Source organism: Notechis scutatus, chromosome 1 (genome assembly GCF_049901735.1).
Source record: "Notechis scutatus isolate UNSWTSFEM ecotype Mainland chromosome 1, rNotScu1.2, whole genome shotgun sequence".
Lineage (NCBI taxonomy): Eukaryota > Metazoa > Chordata > Lepidosauria > Squamata > Elapidae > Notechis > Notechis scutatus.
Genome location: NC_142009.1, coordinates 225,882,639 through 225,905,055, shown reverse-complemented (window position 1 = coordinate 225,905,055; position 22,417 = coordinate 225,882,639). Strand labels below are relative to the sequence as shown.

General features: G+C 42.8%; 1 protein-coding gene across 5 annotated transcripts in view; it reads right to left on the bottom strand.

Moving 5' to 3' along the window:
• SPEG (striated muscle enriched protein kinase) overlaps positions 1-22,417 on the bottom strand; it is a 138,936-nt gene that overhangs the window by 19,162 nt on the left and 97,357 nt on the right. For all 5 annotated transcript variants that reach the window (XM_026665563.2, XM_087950517.1, XM_087950528.1 and 2 more), the window contains 14 exons: positions 17,439-17,558; positions 16,917-17,021; positions 13,943-14,149; positions 11,895-12,018; positions 10,812-10,984; positions 10,396-10,508; positions 9,585-9,753; positions 9,142-9,235; positions 8,445-8,645; positions 8,153-8,213; positions 6,468-6,545; positions 2,655-2,827; positions 2,062-2,088; positions 1,071-1,223 (listed from right to left, as the gene is read on the bottom strand). In XM_026665563.2, coding sequence (XP_026521348.2) covers positions 1,071-1,223; positions 2,062-2,088; positions 2,655-2,827; positions 6,468-6,545; positions 8,153-8,213; positions 8,445-8,645; positions 9,142-9,235; positions 9,585-9,753; positions 10,396-10,508; positions 10,812-10,984; positions 11,895-12,018; positions 13,943-14,149; positions 16,917-17,021; positions 17,439-17,558 — 1,798 coding nt within the window. The remainder of the gene's footprint in view (positions 1-1,070; positions 1,224-2,061; positions 2,089-2,654; positions 2,828-6,467; positions 6,546-8,152; positions 8,214-8,444; positions 8,646-9,141; positions 9,236-9,584; positions 9,754-10,395; positions 10,509-10,811; positions 10,985-11,894; positions 12,019-13,942; positions 14,150-16,916; positions 17,022-17,438; positions 17,559-22,417) is intronic.

The window sequence follows — 22,417 nt, the reverse complement described above, 5'->3', positions numbered from 1 at the left end:
GTAGTTAGAGTTGGATCCATTCCAGAAAATAAGATTATTTTCTTCCCAATGTGATCATCCCCAGCTGAATATCTTCTTTGTTTTACGAATGTCTTCTTGTACAACTTTCCAGGGGTGGGAAAGAAATTGCTTTAGTTCTCACTGGAATGTGACTTTATTTAATTGCGTATGTTATAGCCCTGGTTAGTGCATTATTCTAAATGTTGTGACACTGTTTGCTAAAATATTAAGGAAAAGTCTGTAAAATGTTTGGAAACATTATGCATCTGAGGTAAGATTGCCCTCTTCCTTCCTTCCTTCCTTCCTTCCTTCCTTCCTTCCTTCCTTCCTTCCTTCCTTCTCTTCCTTCCTTCCTTTTCCTTCCTTCCTTCCTTCCTTCCTTCCTTCCTTCCTTCCTTCCTTCCTTCCTTCCAAACTTGTATGGTGCTCATCTCACCAGAGGCAACTCTAGATGTCTTACATACAAATAAAATATACTGTAAAAACTAAAACAATAATGCAGCATCCCCAGGGTCACGTGATCAAAATTCAGATGCTTAGTTCATCTTTGTGAAAGTTGCTGTGTCCCAGTCACATGATCCCCTTTTGCAACCTTCTGACAAGCGAAGTTAATGGGGAAGCCAGATTCACTTAACAACTTGGTTACTAACTTAACAACTGCAATCATTCACTTAACAACTATGGCAAGAAAAGTCATAAAATGGGGGAAAAGTCACTTAACAAATGTCTCACTTAGCAACATAAATTTTGGGGCTCAATTGAGGTTGTAAGTCGAGGACTACCTGTACATTAAGTCCTGAAATTATACTGCATATATTTTTTCTGTTATGGGTGACCAAGCAAATTGCAATGAAAGTTATCAAATGTCGATACACTTGTTTTCTTCGGGATCCTGACTCTGAATTGTTTGTAATGTATGTCCAGATTTTGTTCTCAGCCTATTCAAAGCTTTTTGTGGCTTTGGGAGAAGTTTGCTTTCAACCTGTCTATCACTATGGAGAAGTGATGCAACTTACAACCTACACACACACACACACCCTATCATGTCCCCTGCAGCAACTGTTACTTACAGGCGATCGTTAACCAGCACTTTGATGACAAAGCCTTTGGCCTCCCTGGTCAGTCCTGTGAACATGCTCTCCTCAAAAGCCACGTTGTAGTTGCGGATATTCATGAGTGTGGTCTTGTCATTTTCACCCACAAACGGGGAGATCCCTGTGAGACTAGGAGAGGGAACAGTCAGCAAATCCTCAGCAGGCACTCAAAAGGCATTTGTGGGATAAAATCTGGGGCTTCCTTATCTGCTCAATGTATACAGGAAACAATTCTAGAGTGGGGCCAATGAATTGGAGAAGCTTTTCAAGGTTTCTTAGAACAGAATAACAGAGTGGGAAGGGACCTTGCAGGTCATCTAGTCCAACCCCCTGCTCAAGCAAAAGACCCTATACCAATTCTTGACAGATGGCTAGCCAGTCTCTTCTTGAAAGCATCCAGAGATGAAGCTCCCACAACTTCTGAAGGCAAGCTGTTGATTGTTCTCGCTGTCAGAAGATGTATCCTTATTTCTAGGTTGAATCTCGCCTTGATCAGTTTCCATCCATTTTTCCTCGTCTGGCCTTCAGGTGCTTTGGAAAATAGCTTGACTTCCTCCTCTTTGTGGCAGCTCCTCAAATATTGGAACACTGCTATCATGTCTCCCCTTCTCTTCACTAGATTAGCCATGCCCAGTTCCTGCAACCATTCATCGTATGTTTTAGCCTCCAGTCCTTTAATCATCCTGGTTGCTCTTCTCTCTACTCTTTCTAGAGTCTAAGCATCTCTTTTTTAGTGTGGTGACCAAAACTGGATGCAGTATTCTAGGTGTGGTCTTACTAAGATAAGGTTTCCCCAAGCCATAATTGGCAGCAGGAGAACACTCCAAAGAGAAATCAATGTCAGGCCAGACTATAATAAGATTAACAAGGAAAACCCCAATCTTGCTCATTGTGCTGCTTATTCACTATTGTATGTGAGGTGGAAAGGTTCTGAGTCTTGGATTAACTCCCCAAACCTGGGGCTTACCAAAGATAGGTCATGACTCCCACAGGCCTGTAAAGAGAGATGAGAGAGGGAAATTCATTGCTTTGATAGACCATCTAGTAATGGTATCTAAAAAAAGCTGATCAATATAAACTCAAAAGTCCTGGGGTTTGAGTCCCTAGGATTTTTTAAATGTTTTGAAGAGAAAAAAAACCCCAACTTTTAATTCAAACAAGCACATTCTAGCATGGTGAAGAACGTTGGGCAGCATGATCTAATTCCACAATCTAGTCTCACATTCCCCAAGACAGTTTCAGTTCTGACATAAAAACCTGATTTATGTCCCCCTGAAGGCGAAATTATGAATGCTGTATAATCTGTGGCACTGAGCCAGCTTGGCATTTTCTCCCACCCCCTCCATCCCCCCTGGCTCTTCTTCATGAAGCTAGCAATCCTAAGCAGAAATACAAGAATGTTGCCCGAAGCAATCATCACCCTAGAACCATTTCTGAGCTGTGGTTGTTTTCCAATATCTTAAAATCTCTAGATGCTGCTCTTTTAAGCACCTTCTCCATATCTATATACAGGGAAGTACACAAAAGTAAACATCACAATGTGTAGTTGCCCCAATTTACCAGACATCGGTGACCATGGACACAGGGCTCTGGCTGACAATCTCAGGACCAACAAATTCAGGGGTGCCATACTTGCAGTATTGCAGTTCATCTGGAATCAGTTCTTGAGCATTGCCAAAGTCACAGATTCTCACCTGATCACTGCCTGGTTCAGCCAGCAGTAGGTTTTCAGGCTATGGAGGAAAAACAAAATGGAAATAGTTTAAAATTTTAAAATAGCATTCCAGTCAAAACTAGACCTTGGATTCCCATTAGCTGACCAGAGGTTACCACAGTTACTTCCTTCTCCTGAGGATTTCCTACAGCCTTCCTTCTTTGCATTATTTAGCCCATGGATACCGATAAAAGTACATTTCTTAGACGGGAGTCCAGCCAATGTTACTGTAAGTATTTACCAGGAAAAGGAAAACTATTTTTAATCCTTGTCACCTGATTAATCTCTATTTCTGATCAAAATTGGAGAAAGTAATAGAAATTATCACTGATTTTGTTTCTTCCATATCTTCCTTAAAACTTTTAGCGCCAAACATTCTTTTACTAGAAAGCAACTTTCCATTCTTATTAAGCAACTTTCCATTCCCTCCAATATGCTGAACAATCCAAGCTCCTGCAATCGGACAAAAATGCTTTTGAACTAATCGTTTTCCTTGCTTCAGGGCCAATTAACAGTTCCAAATCCACACTACCATTTCCATCTCTGATATCACAAAAATCTTATAATGGGGGAGAAAGTCCCAAACTGAATTGTGCCATAGGCAAGAAAACCTGGAGTAAAAAAACAGGAGAAAAACCCTTAGTTTTCTTCCTAAAAGAAAACTATTTATGTTTATATGTCAACCATTTATGTGACTAATTCTACAATCTGCTCCTGAAATTCCAAATGTGCAACATTAGCCCAAAATGTTGGTGCGCTTCTTTCTCTACCGATTGTATTCAACCTTCATAAATTTTGTTTTTTTTCCCCAGAACTCTCTGAAATTTTGCCAGTAAATACAAATTAGTGCCAACTTGCCACAGGAGGCATAATTCCTATGACAGCTGAAATACTATTTCTATGTTATCCTGTCCTCTTAGAAACATTTATAGGATGAAAAAAATGGGACACGGGTGAATAATATGGTGACTCCATTTCAGTGCTACCATTCATCAGATAGCAGCCAAACTGGCAAACACATACTTCAATTCTTCCTACATATCCATTTAGCTTTTTTCTGCAAACTTTAGCAATGTAATTTGAGGCAATGGTTCATAAAAGTGGTTGCCATCTTGAAATGATTATCCAATGCCCTTGTTCCCAAAGGCCCACTTTCTTCTGTTTGATAGTCATGAGGTAAAATTTCAATAAGGTTTATTTTAAAAGCAAAAGTTTGCACAACAGTAGCTAATTTGATTACTTCTTCAAATTTTTCCGGCCATTCAAGACCTGTTCCTTTTTGCTTCTATTCAAACTACAACTCCCACCAAGCACTGTGCTCAGTCCTGTTAAAAGGATAGGCCAAGGGTATGGAATTTGTGGTCCTCTCTGCTTAATTTAAGATGCCTCTGCTAGGAATCAGCTCATATATCTAGCAGTAGGAGTAATCTGTTGCTTCCCTGCTAATCCATAAGAGGAGATGAAAAAGCTCCAAAGGAAAAGAATATCAGAAAATGAACAAAAGATGTACACCCACCCAATTTGGGTTTTGTTTGTGCCCTTTCAGACCCTCCCATCTAAGGCAATATAGCCCTAGAAATAAGTGGAGAGAGAAGAAACAGAAAACCATCATTTTGATTTATGCACAATTATTTTTTCAAAGGCGAAGTCTCATCATTAGCTTTGGAACCTTTGTTCTCAGAAAACAAGTTAACATTACTACCAACCTGCCTTCAATCGAGGACCTATATACTGCATGAATCAAAAAGAGGGCTATGAAGATATTTACAGACCCTTCACATCCTGGACATAAACTGTTTCAACTCCTTCCCTCAAAATGATGCTATAGAGCACTGCACATCAGAACAACCAGACATAAGGACAGTTTTTTCCCAAACACCATCACTCTGCTAAACAAATAATTTCCTCAACGCTGACCAACTATTTAAAAAGTCTGCATTACTATTAGTATTAATCTTCTCATCACTCCTTATCGTCCATTCCCTCCCACTTGTGACTGTATGACTGTAACTTTGTCGCTTGTATCCTTATGATTTATATTGACTGTTTCCTAGTATGATTTGATTGCTTATTGTACCCTATGACTATTAACAGATAACAGATAATCAGAGTTGGAAGGGACCTTGTAGGTCATCTAGTCCAACCCCCCGCCCAAGCGGGAGACCCTACACCATTTCTGACAAATGGCAGTCCAATCTCTTCTTGAAAGTCTCAACTGATGGCGCTCCCACAACTTCCGAGGGCAATTTCTGTTCCATTGGTTGATTCTCACTGTCAGAAAGTTTCTCCTTATTTCCAGGTTAAATCTCTCTTTTTTCAGTTTCTATCCATTATTCCTTGTCTAGCCTACAGGCACTTTAGAAAATAGTTTGACCCCTTCCTCCCTGTGGTAGCCCCTCAAATATTGGAAGACTGCTATCATGTCTCCCCTGGTCCTTCTCTTTACTAGACTAGCCAAGCCCAGTTCCTGCAACTGTTCGTTCTATGCTTTAGCCTCCAGTCCCCTAATCATCCTGGTTGCCCTTCTCTGTACTTTTTCTAGAGTCTCAACATCTTTTTTATAATGTGGTGACCAAAACTGGATGCAGTACTCTAGGTTTGGTCTTATTAAGGCTTTATAGAGTGGTATTAGTATCTCACTTGATTTTGATTGTATCCCTCTGTTAATACAACTTAGGATTGCATTAGTTTTTTTGGCTGCTACTGCACACTGCTGGCTCATATTTATCTGGTTGTCCACTAAGACTCCAAAATCCCTCTCACAGTTACTGCTATTGAGCCTGGTTTCACACAGTCTATATGTGTACTTTTGGTTTTTCTTGCCTAAGTGTTGGACTTTACTTTTCTCTACATTGAATTTCATTTTATTAGATATGGCCCAGTGTTCTAGTCTGTCAAGATCCATCTGGATCTTGAGCCTATCTTTTTGGGTGTTAGCTATTAAGTATTGTACCTGAATGATTCTTGAGTCTTGATGAATGTATCTTTTCTTTTATGTACACTGAAAGAATTTGTATCAAGACAAATTCCTTGTGTGTCCAATCACACTTGGCCAATAAAGAATTCTATTCTATTAACTTCAGTTGGCTTTTATTTCCTATTTTGATCAGAACTTCTTTACAGACCATTCATTAGCCTAGTATTCCTCAGCCTTACAACTTTAAGATATGTGGACTTCAACTCCCAGAATCCCCCAGCCACACTTAAAGTTCTGAGGTTGAGAAACACTGTCAGAAAAGTGGAAAAGTGGCATGCCCCCAGCTAAAAGTAAATCCAGCCTACTTCTTCCTTTCACTGAACAATAAAGAGTAAGAGAAGCCACCCAAATCAAAAACTTAGGGAAGCAATAAGCTTTTCCAGATACTGCTGAGCAACTGAATTATTTATGGACATGCGTGGCTGCTGGATTGTAGCTAGCATCATGGCACATTAAGGCATGTCCATTTTGACGTATGGTTTCTTTCTGTGTGCTCAAAGATACTAGCCAACATTTAGCTGGTAATTTCATTGCCTCTGCAGAGAGGAGAACTGCATTCACTGAATTCTTATGCAACCTGCAGTGAATGTGTTAGCCAGCCAGAGTATTATACTTTCAAGCCAAAATAGGCTAAACATTCAGAAAACCAACTGAGGCTGCAAGCATGCTGGAACAGACTCACCTTAATGTCAAGATGCAAGATGCCATTGCGGTGGAGGTAACCAATTCCCTCCAGGACCTGCCTCATGTAGCAGCGGATCTACAGGGAGAATTGGGGGGGGGGGGGGAAACCAACCCAATGGCATTAGAGGTGCCTATACAATCAAGTGCAACTCCATGTTCACTGTTAAGTAAACAGGTGCTTCCCCTTCTTATCCCTCACTCATCCAATACATTGTGCCGAGACTGGTGCTGAATTTACTTTGGTTGCCTAGCTGAAACCCTTTCCTTGAGGAGAAGAGGAATGAGGTGTTGCTTATTTTTTTCCCCCTCGGCTTCCCGCATTATTACTCTTTTGGATAGCCTGCCTGCAATTAGAGCAGGAACACTGTTCTAGTTTTGGTTTATCTGGAGAGACCTTTCCAAAATTAATGCCAATGGGGTGCTGTTTAAAATGAGGTGTCCTCAGTAATACTAAATATCTCCATCTCTAAATTTCCATTCATAGGATGTAATTCATATGAAGTCACCAAAAGCTGAACTACTGTTAGGGATTAGTCAGAAGCAAATAACAAGCAAGCCAATCCTCAATCATGATAAGGCAGAGGTTATGATGGTGGGAGCATCATCCGGCATGAGAGATGGTACCGCAATCCCTCTCATCACAAACTTCATAATCTTGACTGAGAGAGAATGTGCGGCTTTGCTGTGCAGAGGTAGCCTAAATGCTTAATAGCAATAGCACTTCAACTTATGTATCACTTCCCAGTGCTTTACAGCCTTCTCTAAGTGGTTTTCAGCCTATTGCCCCCAACAATCTGGGTCCTCATTTTATCCACCTTGGAAGGATGCAAGGCTGAGTCAACCTTGAGCCTGGTGAGATTTGAACTGCCAAATTGCAGTCAGCCAGCAGTCAGCAGAAGTAGCCTGCAGTACTGCATTCTAACTACTGCACCACCATGGCTCAGTGGCCACTTAATGCTTAACTTCTAGTAACGTTTTTTTTTTAATGTACTATCAGTTTTGGTGTAGTGTTTAAGGGAACTAGATTAGAAACCAGGGGACTGGCTGACTTTAGGCCAGCCACTTCTTCCTCAATCCTGGGAAGGGGAAATGGCAAATCACTTTGAAAAATATTGCTGGAAAATTGCATAGAAATATCCAGGCAGTCACTACAGATCAAGACTGAGTTGAGGGAGGAAGGGAGAGGGTGGGGGTGGGGGGACAACAATTCGAAGGGCTTTTGATCCGTTCCCAAAACCTAAGACCTAAATGACTCCGGATACTTAAAACCACATCAAAATTAAGATTCCTCTTGGGTTCTCGACCGGGTCTTCCTGGCACTGAAAGTAGAGCAGGTGGTGTTCAGAAATTGGATCCTCTCTGAGCTACATGCACTTTACACCTAGTATTTCTTTGTTCTCTCTTTTTTGCACAGGATAAAAGATCTTTTTAATTTAATAATTGATGATTACTGAAGATCTATTAATCCTGAATATATTCTAACAGAGGAAGATTATCTGCACGGTTTGTATTGTGATTTGGCGCAAAGGTTTTTCTGCATTTTAATGTAATGCAAACTATTTGGGATGCTTTATTGGCAAAGACTGGGGTAACTTGTTTTTTTTGTAATTAATACATCCCATGACTATGAATAGGTAGAAATGCTTCGGAGAATCTGTATTGATTATTTGAGCTGGCACTTACTTCAGATTCGCTCACAGAGGCTTTCCACGCAATGCGCTCAAGCAGTTCTTCTCCAGTGCAGCTAAAGAGTCCATTAAAGGAAACAGTAAGTTTAAAAAGTCAGTGGCTTCCTGTAACAGAGATTCTTCCACACAGTGAGTTTCCCTTGGCAGTATCCTAAATTACAGATGCTTAGACACGTCAGAACCAGAGAAAGCGTATCCAGGAGTTCTCCAAATACTCCTACCCAAATGATACCCTATTGCCCAGATCATTGCACTGCCTACACAGCCCTACAAATGAAAGAGGATACAGCTCTGTAACTATGATGAGGGCGTTCCTCTTCTCAAAGGCATCATGGAAGTACACAATACGTTCATGGTCCAACTGAGCTAAAATGCCAAGCTCACGACGGGCTGATTTTTTGGCTTTGGCCCGGCATGGGATGAACTTCGCAGCAAAAGCCAAGCCGCTGCTTTTCTGGGTCACTCGCCGCACGTATGAGAAGGCTCCCCTAGAAAAACAGGACACCGTGAAACATCAGGCAACTATATTCCTTCTTGCTGTGCTTGTTTTGCTAAGCCGTGTCACTCTACTCTGGCTCCATGCCAATGAGGTGGAAGCTGAAGTGAAAAGATGGGGAAGTTGAGCAAAAGGTTACGTTCAATTTAGATGGTGATTTGATACAGAAATGAAAAGCGTTGCTTAGAAGAGAACAAAATCCAGGTTATCCAGCCTTTACTAAGAAACTTCGGAAGGATTTCACATAAATATTTTTCTCTCCAATGTGTCATATTCATAAATTTGTCACACTGATTTACATTTTTAGAATGATTTGGAAAGAGGGGATTTGTTGGCACCCCCTAAGCTTTGGAGTCCTAGGCCGATGCCTACTCGGCCTTAGCCTAAACCTATCCCCACCTCCATCCCCGTTAATAAAAGTCCCAACCCAAACGGTCCCTGTTGCTGCCTATCTTATCTTCCACGTTTTCTTCCCCTCTTTCTCTCACCTGCTGATCTCCTCGTGGACATCATAATAGTCAGCAAGGCGGCGGGCTGTGTGTGATTCTTCTTCTGCTCGTGCAGCATCTGAATCTGGTATGGCTGGAGATCAATAAGACATTGAAGCGGTAAAGGAAAAATATGCAAGAGAGCTATCATCAGTTACTCTGCAGGTAAAACGAAGGTATCTCCATATACCTAATCATCATCATAATCTTTTAACAACCCTATAATCCCTTGCGGGGTGGAGTCTGGGCAACTGGATGGAGCCAGCAGAGTGTTTAATGGCCAGATGCCTTTCCTGTCACCAATGCGGAGTTTTGTTCAGTAGATATATTCTCATTGTGCCCAGAGAGAGAAATATCTGCCTCTACCTAGGATCGAACTCACAGCCTTCTGTCTGTCTATTCTTGGGGTCCAGGGCTTCCCACGAGCTAACATCTGCTCATACCTGCACGAACCACAAGTTCAGCCTTGCAAGACACTTCTCCAGCCAGGTTGCGTGCAGTACATGTGTAGACTCCGTTGTCCTGCTCTGTTGTATTCAGCACAACTAAAGAGCATTCACTTTCCTCATATACGAAGCTCAGGTGGTTACTTTCCGTCAGCAGCAACTGATTCTGATGGAGATAGATTTGGGAGACAACCGACTTGTAAAAAAACAGTCTGGAAGACCAAACTCTTACATTGTTTTGCTTTGCTCTCACACACCTGCTGTTCTCTAGGGAGATGCAGGAAATGGGTTCCTTGAATCCCATTGTCTAAAGCAGGGCTGTCAAACTCGCAGCATCACATTGTCGTCATGTGATATGTCACAACTTTTTCCTCTTCGCTAAACCAGGAGTGGGTGTGGCCAGCATGTGATGCATCTGGCCCGCAGGCTGCGAGTTTGACACCCCTGATCTAAAGGCTTTCTCATCTTTTACTCATTGTTTCTTTCTTTATAAGACCAGGATTGTTTGGTTAATATTTCATTATTCCCATTTCAGAGGAGAAGGGCATTAGAAGCCAAGCAAATAACACTTTCTCTGTATTGGTGTTTTGATAAGTGGTGAGAATAGCTCAGCCTGGCTGTTAACATCAAAAAGATGCCAATCCCAAAAAATCTGGAATGAACTAAGATGAATGCATATAAGATCATCTGGGAAGGAAAAAGGCCCTACTAGTTAACATAGAGGCATCATCAAGAACTTCTTAAAATCTGAGAACATTCTGCAGGTATTCTTAGCCCCAAATCTTCTCAAGATTGGACACATATTCACCTTATACCACATAATATCTGGAAGTGGTTTGCCTTCTACCACCACTGAAAACTGTGGTGTTTCACCTATTCCAACTTCAATATCTTCCATGATTGATTCAAAACGTGGTGCCTCTGGAAACAGAAAAACACATACTCAGTTGGAGCAGGGAGAAATTTACAGAAAAGTTCTTACTCCTTTCCATGGGGAGTATTGTCCTGCAATGTGTGAAAGTTCAGGGCTTTACTAACCTACAGGATCAGAAATCTCTCATAGTTGGTGACTCTGTACTTGCGAAGTGAGTTTGTAGGGTATGCATGCCATAACCCTACTTATGCATTACACAATATTTTGAAAAGCAGCCATCTCCTAATGACTTGATAAAAAAGGGCACGGGACAGTCTTCAGATGGAGTGAAGTGGGATGATCTTCCATACCTGCCAGCTCCATGCTGATGAAGCCATGATCATATCCATGCTGGTTGCTCACCTCGCAGGTTATTTCCCCCACATCCCCCTTTCCCACCCGAAGGAATCGCAAAGTGTGCTGATCATCATCAGGCATGCTCATCTCACAGTTGGGATCACCATCTTTGAGCACCATGCCAGCCCTGGGAAGAAGAAGCAAGAAGAAGAAGAGGTTTGGTTTTTTTAATAGAAAGCAACTGTGTTCAATATGCATCCTGTTGTTCAACCTCTTCCATAAGCAGTAGGCTTCCACCAATGTGCCTTATCGACAAATATCATCACTTGACTTTAAGCTCTGGAACCTATTTGTAACTTCTCCTTTCACATGTCCCAAAACATGCAGGGTTTCCAACCATCTTGGAAAGCCTGTCTAATTAATTCCACAACTAATTTGGTCCATGGTCCTGGAGAAACACTGCACAATAGCTTCACAGCACTTCCCTGGAGCTGTAGGATCGACTTGCTTCCAATTGGCAGAAAGTCTTGCCTTATCCTGTCTCCTCTCCTTGGGATTCTACTCTCTGTCCAGAAGCCAAGAGGGCCACAGCGCCTTGACTGGGGGAATGTGGAACCCCATTTCTGCACCAAAAAAGAGGAGTAGTGACAGTGGTGGGTTTTTCCCACTCCCTTTCCATAAAAGGCTAATGAAAGTGTAAAAACAGACGTTGGGTGTAACTAGCTCCACTTTTGGGCACTCCACCTTTGACTGGCTAAATAAAGTGCTGACTACTAGGTAAAGGGGAAGATGAGGTGTGGGGGAACAGTTGCTAAGCATTGTACAGCAACCTCAAGTTGATAATTATACTAAGGTGGCAAACATCAATATGGAAGAGGCTTGAAGCTTTGTATGTATGAAAGCTCAGCAGTAAGAACACAATTCACAATTCTTCTATAATTTAAGACCATAAAAAGTACCTTTCCTTGGATCTTTGCCTCCCTTCTGCAAAGAGGCAAAACAGTTGTTCTGTCATCGCTAGCAGCTTCTGAGCCTCCTGCACACCTCAGCAGGGCAAGTGTGAAGTAGACTTAAAATACATTGGGTGGCTGACCTACCTTCTCCAAGTGACAGCAGCCTCAACATGGTTGAGAGTTATAGTGATGGAAGCCGACTGTGCCTCTACTGCATACACCATATCTGGCTTGTCCAGGATTATAGGGGCCTCTGCCATGTACGGACCTGGAAACACAACCCATCACACTAAGAGCCCCAGCACAGATCCAAAAAATTCTACACAACCACTGCAGGGAAAGATTTCATGTTTCTCAATTTGCTGAGGTAAATTTCCTTGAACTGTATATTAAATGAAGTTCCTCCTCAATACCACTTCCATAAACAGGTAGTCCTTGACTTACGACCATAATTGAGCCCAAAATTTCCATTATTAAGTGAGACATTTGTCATATGAGTTTTGTTCCATTTTGACATTTCTTGCCTGTTATTAAGTGAATCACTGCAGCTGGTAAGTTAGTAACCCTGTTGTTAAATGAATCTGCCTTCCCCATTGACTTTGCTTGTCAGGTTACAAAATCTGATCACATGATTGGGAACTCTGCAACCATCATAAATATGAACCCATTGCCAAGCATCCAAATTTTGAACATGTGACCATGGGGATGCTGAAGTGGTCATAAGTGTGAAAACTGGTCATAAGTCATTTTTTTCAGTGTTGTTGTAACTTTGAACAGTCACTAAATGAACTGTTGCAAGTCGAGGACTACCTGTATTTCCTTTTTCTTAGCCATTGGGCCTGAATCATCTTTCTTAGATCAGATTGTACCAAAGATATTCTTAGATAGCATCTCAACCAAATGCTGCAATGGGGAGATTTCTTTCAATTCTTATATAAAACTTGCATTGTATGAAGAATGTTCTTCACAACTTTTCCCAGTATGAAAATTCCAGATGTTTTGGGGAAACTGGCTAGGAATTCTGGGAGGTGTAGTTCAACACATTTGAAGGGTACCACTTGGAACCTCTGGTTTTAGGAAAACATTTTAAAAGGTCCGTTAGAAAAGCAATATATTTGTGACAGGATTTTAGAAACAATGGGCTACCACTAAAAAGCCCTAGTTTATAATGCCTACCACTCCTCTTGCTATTTTAATAGTCAGCTACCAATAGGAATACATTCCACAAATAGAAATAATTCACATCCACCTTCCTGGCTAGGAACGAAAACTTTCTATCTTGAAACAGACAATTGGACAATTGGATCCCAAGGGAAGCCAGGCATAAATTATTTTATTGCTTATGGTGGTTACAGTTTTAGAGCCTCCAGTTACTAATAATTTTTCCTATAAAACCAAGGCTTTGGGAGTGGCAAGTATTCTCAAAAAATCTGAGTACTGTCATCAGCTTCATATTTCAACAAAAGAACAATGAGAAAGCTTCTCTGAAAAAGGCATTCGCCGTCTTTTGTATGAAATCCTGAGGCAACTGTGAATTCTTTTGAACTGGAATAACCATGGTCTAAGATAAAACGAAGAAGTAAGAACATACATTTTTCTTTGTTATAAATGCCTTTGATCCTCCTGATTCTAAAGAGACATTTATTGGGTGATTAGAGGGTCAGCCAAGCAGCTGATTCCTGAGTTCAAATTTCCCTCCTAGCCATCAATACATAATTTATCCTCAGTCATAATTCTGCCAACAGATGACACATCTTCCTTTTCCCAATTCTATTCTTGATCACTCTTTCCTTTCTCCTTTCTCTCCCACCATTTTGGCTCTCTTCCACAGACTCACTCTGGGGCAGAAAAGGAACAATTTCCTTTTGCTAAGTAGTCCCACTTTTTTTTAATCTTGAGCTTCCCTATTACTTCAGCATGGATCATTGGATTGTTCTCTTTGGTTTCCTTTTTGAACTTGGGCTGATTCCTGCCTCTGTGTGGACTTTTTAAAGGTTGCACTGCTGGGAAAAGGGTGAGGATTTGAGAAAAGGATTAGAGATAAGAAAAGAGGTGGTTGAGGGTGCTTGGTATTTGTTCATTGCATTTTGTTAGCTCAGCTTTGCTTCTACGAGAAGGTGGGGTTTAAGTAGGGTTTTCCTCTCTAATGAAAAATAGCCATTTCCTTGCCCTTTATTCTTTTGGTGCCTTACCATGATCAAGGAGCTGCACCGGTTCTGTGGGTGGAGAAGGCTTGCTGTTAGCCTTAGTCGTAGCTGTGAGTACACGGAACATATAGTAAATGTTTTTCTTTAGAGCCAGAATGGTGTGGCTGGTTTGATGCAAGCCTGTAGTAACAACTGTCCAGTGACTGGACCCCAGGATCTGCTGCTGGAGAATATAGGTGACAGAGGCAGGGTCTAAGAAGGGAGGAAGGAAAATGCCAATGAGCTGTGACTCATAAGTGAGAGCATTCTGGACTAGTCCACAGGAACACACAAGACAGATTAACATTTTGTGAGTAGGAACCTGCCACAGTCTGCAATATGGCAGTCCATGAGAGAAACTATACAATGCATATTCTGTAGGGAATAGCGTTTCCCTTCCCCTAATCAGCACCCTTAGATCATTATGAACCCCAGCTTTTGGTAAAATAATGTTTATAATACAGACTATAAAGGTATGTTTAGAAATATGTGAATACCTACTGAAATATTAGGATAGCTGAACAAGATTTCTGGTCATAAGATTTATTTGCCAGCCCTGCCCTTTCCTATTACAAGCAGAACCTAAAAAATAATGGGTAACTGCACAAAAAAGTATGAAATAATTTAAATATTGCTGATGAACTTAATACAGGCCACAAAATTCATAACAAGGAAGGCCTCCTGGATTAGTCCAATTGCTGTCTAGTGCGGAAAATTAAGACACCACCAATAGTCCAATCCATAAAGAATTTATCCAGTTCTCTTTCAAAACTGTCTAAATAGCTAATGGCAGTGAATTCCAGTTCAGCTATGCATTGTGTATAATAAGAGTTGTTGGTCCTGAAACTCCCTTCCATTCAGTTTTAATGGGAGATTCTCACTTCTATCATTCTGAAACAGGGGCAAAACTATCCACATATTTCATGCTTTTCCATGGTTTTCTTTAAATATGGGTATCATGTCTCCCTTAGACATCTGTCCTCTGAGAAGGACTTCAGCTGTGTGGGTCTTATGGAAGTAACTGAGGCATATCTTTGCTTGGTTATCTTGGCAAAGTTTCAGCTGGTTGGTCCTGAGGAAGTGAGTAGAGTCCACAGACAGCGAGCTTGGCCACTTGTGGCCACCATCTTGGCTGGTCAAGGCCTCCTGAGACATGGCATGTGGTTGGATGCAAGTACTAATTGATGCCTCTTTGGAAGAGGGGGTGGTTCTTCCTGCCTTGAAGGAAGCAGTGGTGTGACCTTCCTTTAACCCAGCATTGGGTAACTTTCATCCAGTTTCCAGCCTTCCCTTTTTAGAGAAGGTTGTTGAGAGGCTGGTGGGCGCTCACTCCAAAGAGGAAGATGATTTTTCTAGATCCTTTTCAGTCAGGGATCAAGTCAGGTCATAGTACACTGTGATAGGATGACTGTGTGGATGACTTTGGGGAACTGGGGATGTGGGTGGTGCATAGATCTTAGCTCTGCTGTATAGCCTTGCTGCCTATCTCAAACCAAACTGTTTGTAGGTGATGGACAAACATAAACTCATGGTACATTTTTGGATCAGCTTATGGGGCTGGGAATGAGAGGTGCTGGTCTGTAGTTGTTCTCCTTTCTCTATAGTCATGCCCAGTTGATGTCGGTGGTGGGGAAATAACTAGGTCTGGATTCTAGCCATTAATCATTCTGTGTGCCATTTCTTTTTGTATTTTTCCAGTTAAGTAAGGTGACAGGAACTTCATCTAATGCAGTGCTGCTATACATTAAAGGAGCAATGTACTCTTGGCTGCCTTATTTTGCCTTAATCATTCTAAGCAGGGAGTTTGTCCTTTTCTTAAAGCATCCTTACACAAGGCAAACATTTTCTACTCTGATTCCCGGAATCCTTTTCCTGATCAATCAGAGACAGTTCACATTCCCATTAATATATCCAGGAAGTTTGATTTATTTATTTTTCTTCCCATCAGTATCTATCCCTTGACACTTCTTTACATTGAACTCTTTTTGTTATTTTGATGGGCATTTCTCAAGTTCAGAAAAATCCTTCAGACGTTGCTTGCAATCCTGCTTTGATGTATGCTAAATGGTTTTGTTTCATTAGCAAACTTTAACTGCTGTGCTATTCACTTCTAATTTCAGATTATTTCTAAGCAAATTATATAGCTACCAACATATACCCTGGGAGGACCCCACCAGTTCTTGTAAGCCATGACTGCTACCGAATCTGATAAGGAGCCCTTGATGATGAACCTTATCAAAAGCTTTTTGTAAGCCCAAATTCACAGGATCTATTGGATCTCCCTTGCCCATAAATTTCTCGAAAGGCTCATGTCCAGCAAAGTCATATCAGCACTGGGTGGTTTTTGCTCTCCAAAATAACAATAGCACTTAAGACTTATATACTGCTTAACAGTGCTTTACAGCCTTCTCAAAGCGGTTTGCAGAGTCAGCCTATTGCCCCCAACAATCTGGGCCCTCATTTTACCCACCTCGGAAGGATGGAAGGCTGAGTCAACCTTGAGCCTGGTAAGATTCAAACTGCCAAACTGCTGGCAGCCACTGATCAGCAGAAGTAGCCTGCAGTACTACATTCTAGCCACTTTGTCACTGTGGCTCTTTCATCATGCCTTCTGAAAGATAAAATCTTGTTAATAGTCTCTAATTAACAAGATTTTACGTTGCAGAAGACATGATTTTGGAGAGCAAAAACCACTCAGTGCTGATATGGACATAATTGCCAATTTTATGCTGCTGAGTAATGTCCTTTCCCTATCAGCGGGACCCAGGTTGAGTGGGATGCAAAACACACCTCAATGGCAGCTATCAATTAGAGGGGACCTTTGTCACGAAGAACACCACAGATTGTGCAAACAAGTGCTCAGGAACAACCATTAGCACGTGTATTGGCCGGCCTTTGAAAATCCACTAGACTCCAGAACATTAGAATCTGGGAGTAAAAATTTTCTTTGCATCCCTGTAGCCTTCATATCCTTGCCTACCAATAGCTGAATCCAGCCACTTTGGCGCATTCCAATTCAGTGTGACACCTCTGCCAGTGACAGCTGCTATGGTGGGTGGACCATCAGGAGGTGTGGGTACCACATCTATAAAAGAAAAACACAGGGAAAGGGGGAAAATAGTGCTTTACTTTCTAATCAGAATTATCTCTGATCTTCCCCCCTTTCAGCAGCTATATCAAGAATTCTGTTGTTTTATTGTTAAGTCTAACAATAACTAACTATTTACTGTGCCCAAGAACTGCATATTAGGTTATTTTCTACACCTACGAAACAAGGAATAGAGAGTTAGACAGAATCTCATGTGCTATAGGAAGATAATCTCTGCTAGGGTTACAGACCTCTGGCAGGAGGGCAAGTCTTCCTTTTTATCCTCATGCCCTCCATCCAGCAGGCATAGCCTTAAAACCAAATAGGCGTAGCCTAGCACACCTGGAGTGCTTAAGCAGAATCTTGTCAAAAATGAATAGGAACGTCTTCCCATGTCCCACCTTGTTTCCTTACCCGTGACATAGAGGTGTGCATAGCAGGTGGCTTTGCCCACTTTGTTGGCAATAACACTTTTATACACTCCAGCATGGGCATGATTGACAGAGTTGAAGACTAAACGGTGTACATCCTTATCTGCAAAGAAGAAAGAAAGATGGAGAGGCGAAGGGTGGGAAAAGGACACAGAATGAGATAATAATATTTGTTGGAGTTGGGCACCAATACTTTAGGACAGGGGTGGGCAAACTTTTTGGCTCGGGGGCCGCATTGACTTTTAAAATTTGACAGACGGGCCGGGTCAGCACGAGATTTTTTGGGAATTGCCCCCCCACCCTTCCCCCCTCTTCTCCTCCTTCCCCTCCCCTCGGAGGCACCCTGAGTCAGGAGTTGCTACCACCGGCACAGCTCCACGCGGCTCCAGTCCCGCGTTGCAGCGGCACCGGAGGCTCAGGCTCAGCGGCTCCTGGTTTTGCCTTTTCCTTCCCAAGGCAACGTGGGACTGGAGCGCAGCGGAGCTGCGCCGGCGGTAGCAACTCCTGACAGCCCCAGCCGGACACCTGAGCGGAGCCCGGGCGGAACTGCCTGTTGCTGCTGCCGGAGCACCGCCGGTCGCTCCTCCAGCAGCCCGCCCGCCCGCCGGGCTTCCCTCCGCCATGCAGCTCGGGGCCAGGTGCGAGCGCCCACGAGTTAAAAGGAAGCCGAAAGTTGCTAGGAAGTTGCTCGGGTTTCCGGGGCTTCCAGGCTTAAACTTTTGCACAAACTTTGTTTGCAGGCGGGAGCGTCTTCCCGCCGAGGAGCGGGAAGGTTCACGCCCAGCGGGCGGGCGGGTGGGCTGCTTGGAGGAGGCGACCCGCGGTGCTCCGGGTTTCCCCCGCTGCGTGGCTCGGGGCCAGGTGCGAGCGCCTGCGAGGAAAAGGAAGCTGCAAGTTGCTGGGAAGTTGCTCGGGTGCTGGGAGCAGGCTTTTAAAGTGCCGCCGAGCAGGACCGCCGAGCCGGGAACGGGCACCAAGGCAGGGCAAGGCTCCACCAGCAGCGGCCTAGCTTTAGGTGGCTCCAAGCAGCCTGCTCCATGCAGCCCGCCCGCCCGCCGGGCAGAACCCTTCCGCTCCTTGGCTGGAAGACGCTCCCGCCTGCAAACTTTGCCTTTGCAAAGTTTAAGCCTGAAGCCCTGGAAAAAGGGGGATCTGTGGGGACTCACCTTCGGAGAGGCCGCACTCGAAGGTGATTTTGAACTCCCAGCCGAGGCCTTTGCAAAGTTCTTTTCTTTCCTACTCCCGAGAGCGCTCCGCACTGTTTTGCAGCTTTGGGGGCCACGGGCGCAGGGCAATACGCCACGCCCAGCGATTTTTTTTCAGGGGCGGGCCGGATTGGACAGACCAACGGGCCGGATGTGGCCCACGGGCCGTAGTTTGCCCACCCCTGCTTTAGGAGCAGGCAGCCAACGTAACAGATATAGAGAGACTGTAGGAAAATACTGCTGAAGAAATAGTATGGAGAATACAACAGGCAAGCTGGCAAGAAAGGAGTATTTCCAGAGCTATTTTAAGAGCATTCTTCCTTACAAATTTGGAAGGTGAACCATAGAGTCAGATGATAACAGAGCTGTGAGTTAAGTGACTCTGCCAGTTATCCTTCACCCAATCCTGAAGCAAAATTGTAGCAATAATGAACTCAGGCAATGAATTTTGAATGCCATGAATAGGAGCAAAATAAGGACACTTCCACAGTCATAAACACTTCAATTCTTCATCCCTCAAAAGTAGCTTGAAAAGTAGCTGTGGTCATTTTCATTGTGGGCGGTTCTTGATATTTCAAAACACCATTAATATTCAATATTCCCTCCAACTGACCAATCAGAGAATACCATTCATCAGACCTCCAATCCACTCCCATCTGTTTTTATTTTCTGTTCTATACAGTTTGGTTTGAGTTTGGGAGTCACTAGCCAACATGTATAAAGCTCACTAGAATTTCCCTTCCTATTAGCAGGGAATGCTGCATATGACTGAGATGTAACTGAGATTGACAATCTAGACCAGTGTTTTTCCACTTTGGCAACTTGAAGATGCATGGACTTCAACTCCCAGAATTCCCCAGTACAATTTTAATGTAATGAGTGGCATTCTGGTAAAATAGTAAATTTCTATTAGAAGAAAAACCATAGCATATGCAAGACTGTGATCAATGTGGAAAGCTAGAGGACTAAGTGTTAAAGAATTAATTAATCAATTAATCAATGAACTAGAAGGAAGGAAAATAGATATTTGCTATATCTGTGAAATAAGAGAAATGAGAAGGATGTAATAGATATGAATGAATCAATATGAATCTTGTAAATTGGAGCTAATGGATATATATGGAGGAAAGTTAAGGCATATGTTATGAATGAAGGAACTAAATTATATCAGGTGATATGAACTGATATCACCTAATATTGAGGAGATGCATTATAAAAATAGGAATTCATAGGTTAGGGCCGTGATGGTGAACCTATGGCACGCGTTCCAGAAGTGGCACACAGAGCCATCTCTCCAGGCACGCCAGCTGTCACCTGTTGCTCTTTTGGGATCTGCGTGAGCTGGTCTTCATGCACGTGGGAGTGCTAGAAACCGGAAAAGCAGCTCCCCAGCGATCATGCGCATTCCAGGAAGCTGAACTTCCAGCACGCACATGCACACTGGCCATCTGGTCTTCGTGCATGCATGAGAGCCAGAAACTGAAAGACCAGGTGGCTGGCACATATGTGTGCACCGGAAACAGGAAGCTCAGCTTCCCGGCACACACATGCGCGCTGAAGAGCTGCTCTTCTGGTTTCCAGTGCTCCTCCCATATGCGCATGCACGCTCCCGTTTCGGCACTCGGTGCTGAAAAGGTTCGCCAATACTGGGTTTGGGATTAATGGTTTGTTAAACTCCAGTGAACAGTGATAATTAAAGGTGTGCAGTATTTAGATCCAAGAAGGTCAGGTTGATTTGAATCTAGCGTGGACACCCTAGCTGCAATTGGATTCTCTGGGGGGGGGGGGGGGGTTTGGAATTGGGGGGGGGGTTTTTGTGGTTGGTGGGGGGGGGGGGGGGGGGGGGGGGGGTTTTTGTGGGGAGTTAAAGGAGTCAAGTCTTTCACTTGGTTTACAAAGGAACCACATGGGATCAGGAACATATATTTGAATTAAGGAACCGATGACAAGATGGTAACTGTCATGACCTCTTTACTGCCTTCTAACTCAGACGGTGACCTTGGCAAGTACTCAGAGATATGTTGAGACTATCACAGAAGCCAATTGCAAAAGTCACTGAAGGAGAACCCCAGCTCCTGAATTCTGCATGCAATCTGGTCCAGCACCAGCATTTTGTCAAGGGCCATCCATGTCCATGCAGAATTGGATCAAGTGTCACCCTCCTCAAATTTGCCTGCAATCCCTCTAAGGGATACAAACCAGTAGTGGGATTTTAAAAAAATTATCACTGATTTTGTGGTCATGTCTTGGTGGGTGTGTCTTGGCTTGGTGGGCATGGCAGGGGAAGGATACTTAAAATCTCCATTCCCTCCCCACTCGTGGGGAAGGTTACTGCAAAATCCCATTCCCTCCCAACCCACTAACCTGCTTTCCAGATCCATTCTCCTGTGCAGGGCAACAAAAGAAGATCCAGCCAAACAGCTGGGACTCAGGAGGCAGAGAATAGATGGGGGTGGGGTCAGTCAGAAGTGATATTTGCCAGTTCTCCAAGCTACTCAAAATTTCCGCTGCCGGTTCTCCAGAACTGGTCAGAACCTGCTGAATACCACCTCTGATACAAACTCACAGTTTGAGGATCAGAAGCAAGAATATACACAAAAGTTACAGGAGTATTACTTTATGAAGTATGCTTAGGAAAGTGTTTGGTAAAATTGTGTTTGAAAAGGTATAAGAGGTGACAATGTGCAAATCTAGGAAGTGGAGTGAAGCTTTATGCCAGGCAAGAAATGTGCAGACTCTATTTTTTATTGTTCACCAAATCATAGATAAATAAATAGAGGAATGTGTGGGGGAAAATTATTCTGCATTTGTTAATTTGGAGAAAGACTATGATAAAGTAAATATAGACATGAATATGGCCTGTACAAATATGGAGTTGATGATGGGATGCTATTTGTGGTAAATGGAAACATAGCATATACAGTAAATCGAATATTTAGTGCAGGGGTCTTCAAATTTGACAAGCTTTAAGACTTGTGGACTTCAACTCCCAGAATTCCTCCTCCAGTCATGTTAACTCAGGAATTCTGGGAGTTGAAATCCACATGTCTTAAACTTGCCAAGTTTGAAGACCCTTGATTTAGTGAATAGATCAATACTGAGCAGGAAATAAAACTTAGCTGTTTGTCACCCTTTGGTTATTTAATGGATTTATGAATGATTGTTTAAGAAATGCTTAGGATGTCATTAGAGATGTCTTGGTTGGGGATGTGAAGCTATGCGTATTTTTGGATGCAGGTGATACCATGTGGATGGCTAAGAACTCAAATGATTTGCGGTGAATGGTAAGTAAATTGTATGATGCAGCAAAGAAAATTAATATAACAAATAACAAGGAAACTATGTTGACAGGAAAGTGGAATAAATAATTTGCAAATGACAGCTAAATGGCAATATATTAAGTAAGTAGATGTAAGTTATATTTCAATAGGAGGAGGTTAAAACAAGAATAGTATAATTAAAATTTAAAAGGTAGGGGGAGGGCCTTCAAAGTATTAAGCAATCCCAAGGTTGCATTATGTCAAAAGAAGCAAAAAATGGCTATTTTTGAGAACTTGCTTCTGCCCATTTGTAAGGGAGTAGGGCAGTGATGGCTAACCTTTTCGTCGTTCCATGCCAAAAGTGCCCGTGTGCCTGCACCCATAATGCAATGCATGCACGACCCGTGTGCCCCTGAAAATGCATGCGTGACTCCCTCATGCTCACCCCTCCCTCCTGCACATGCACGTACAACCCCCCCCCCATGAGTGCCCCGCGC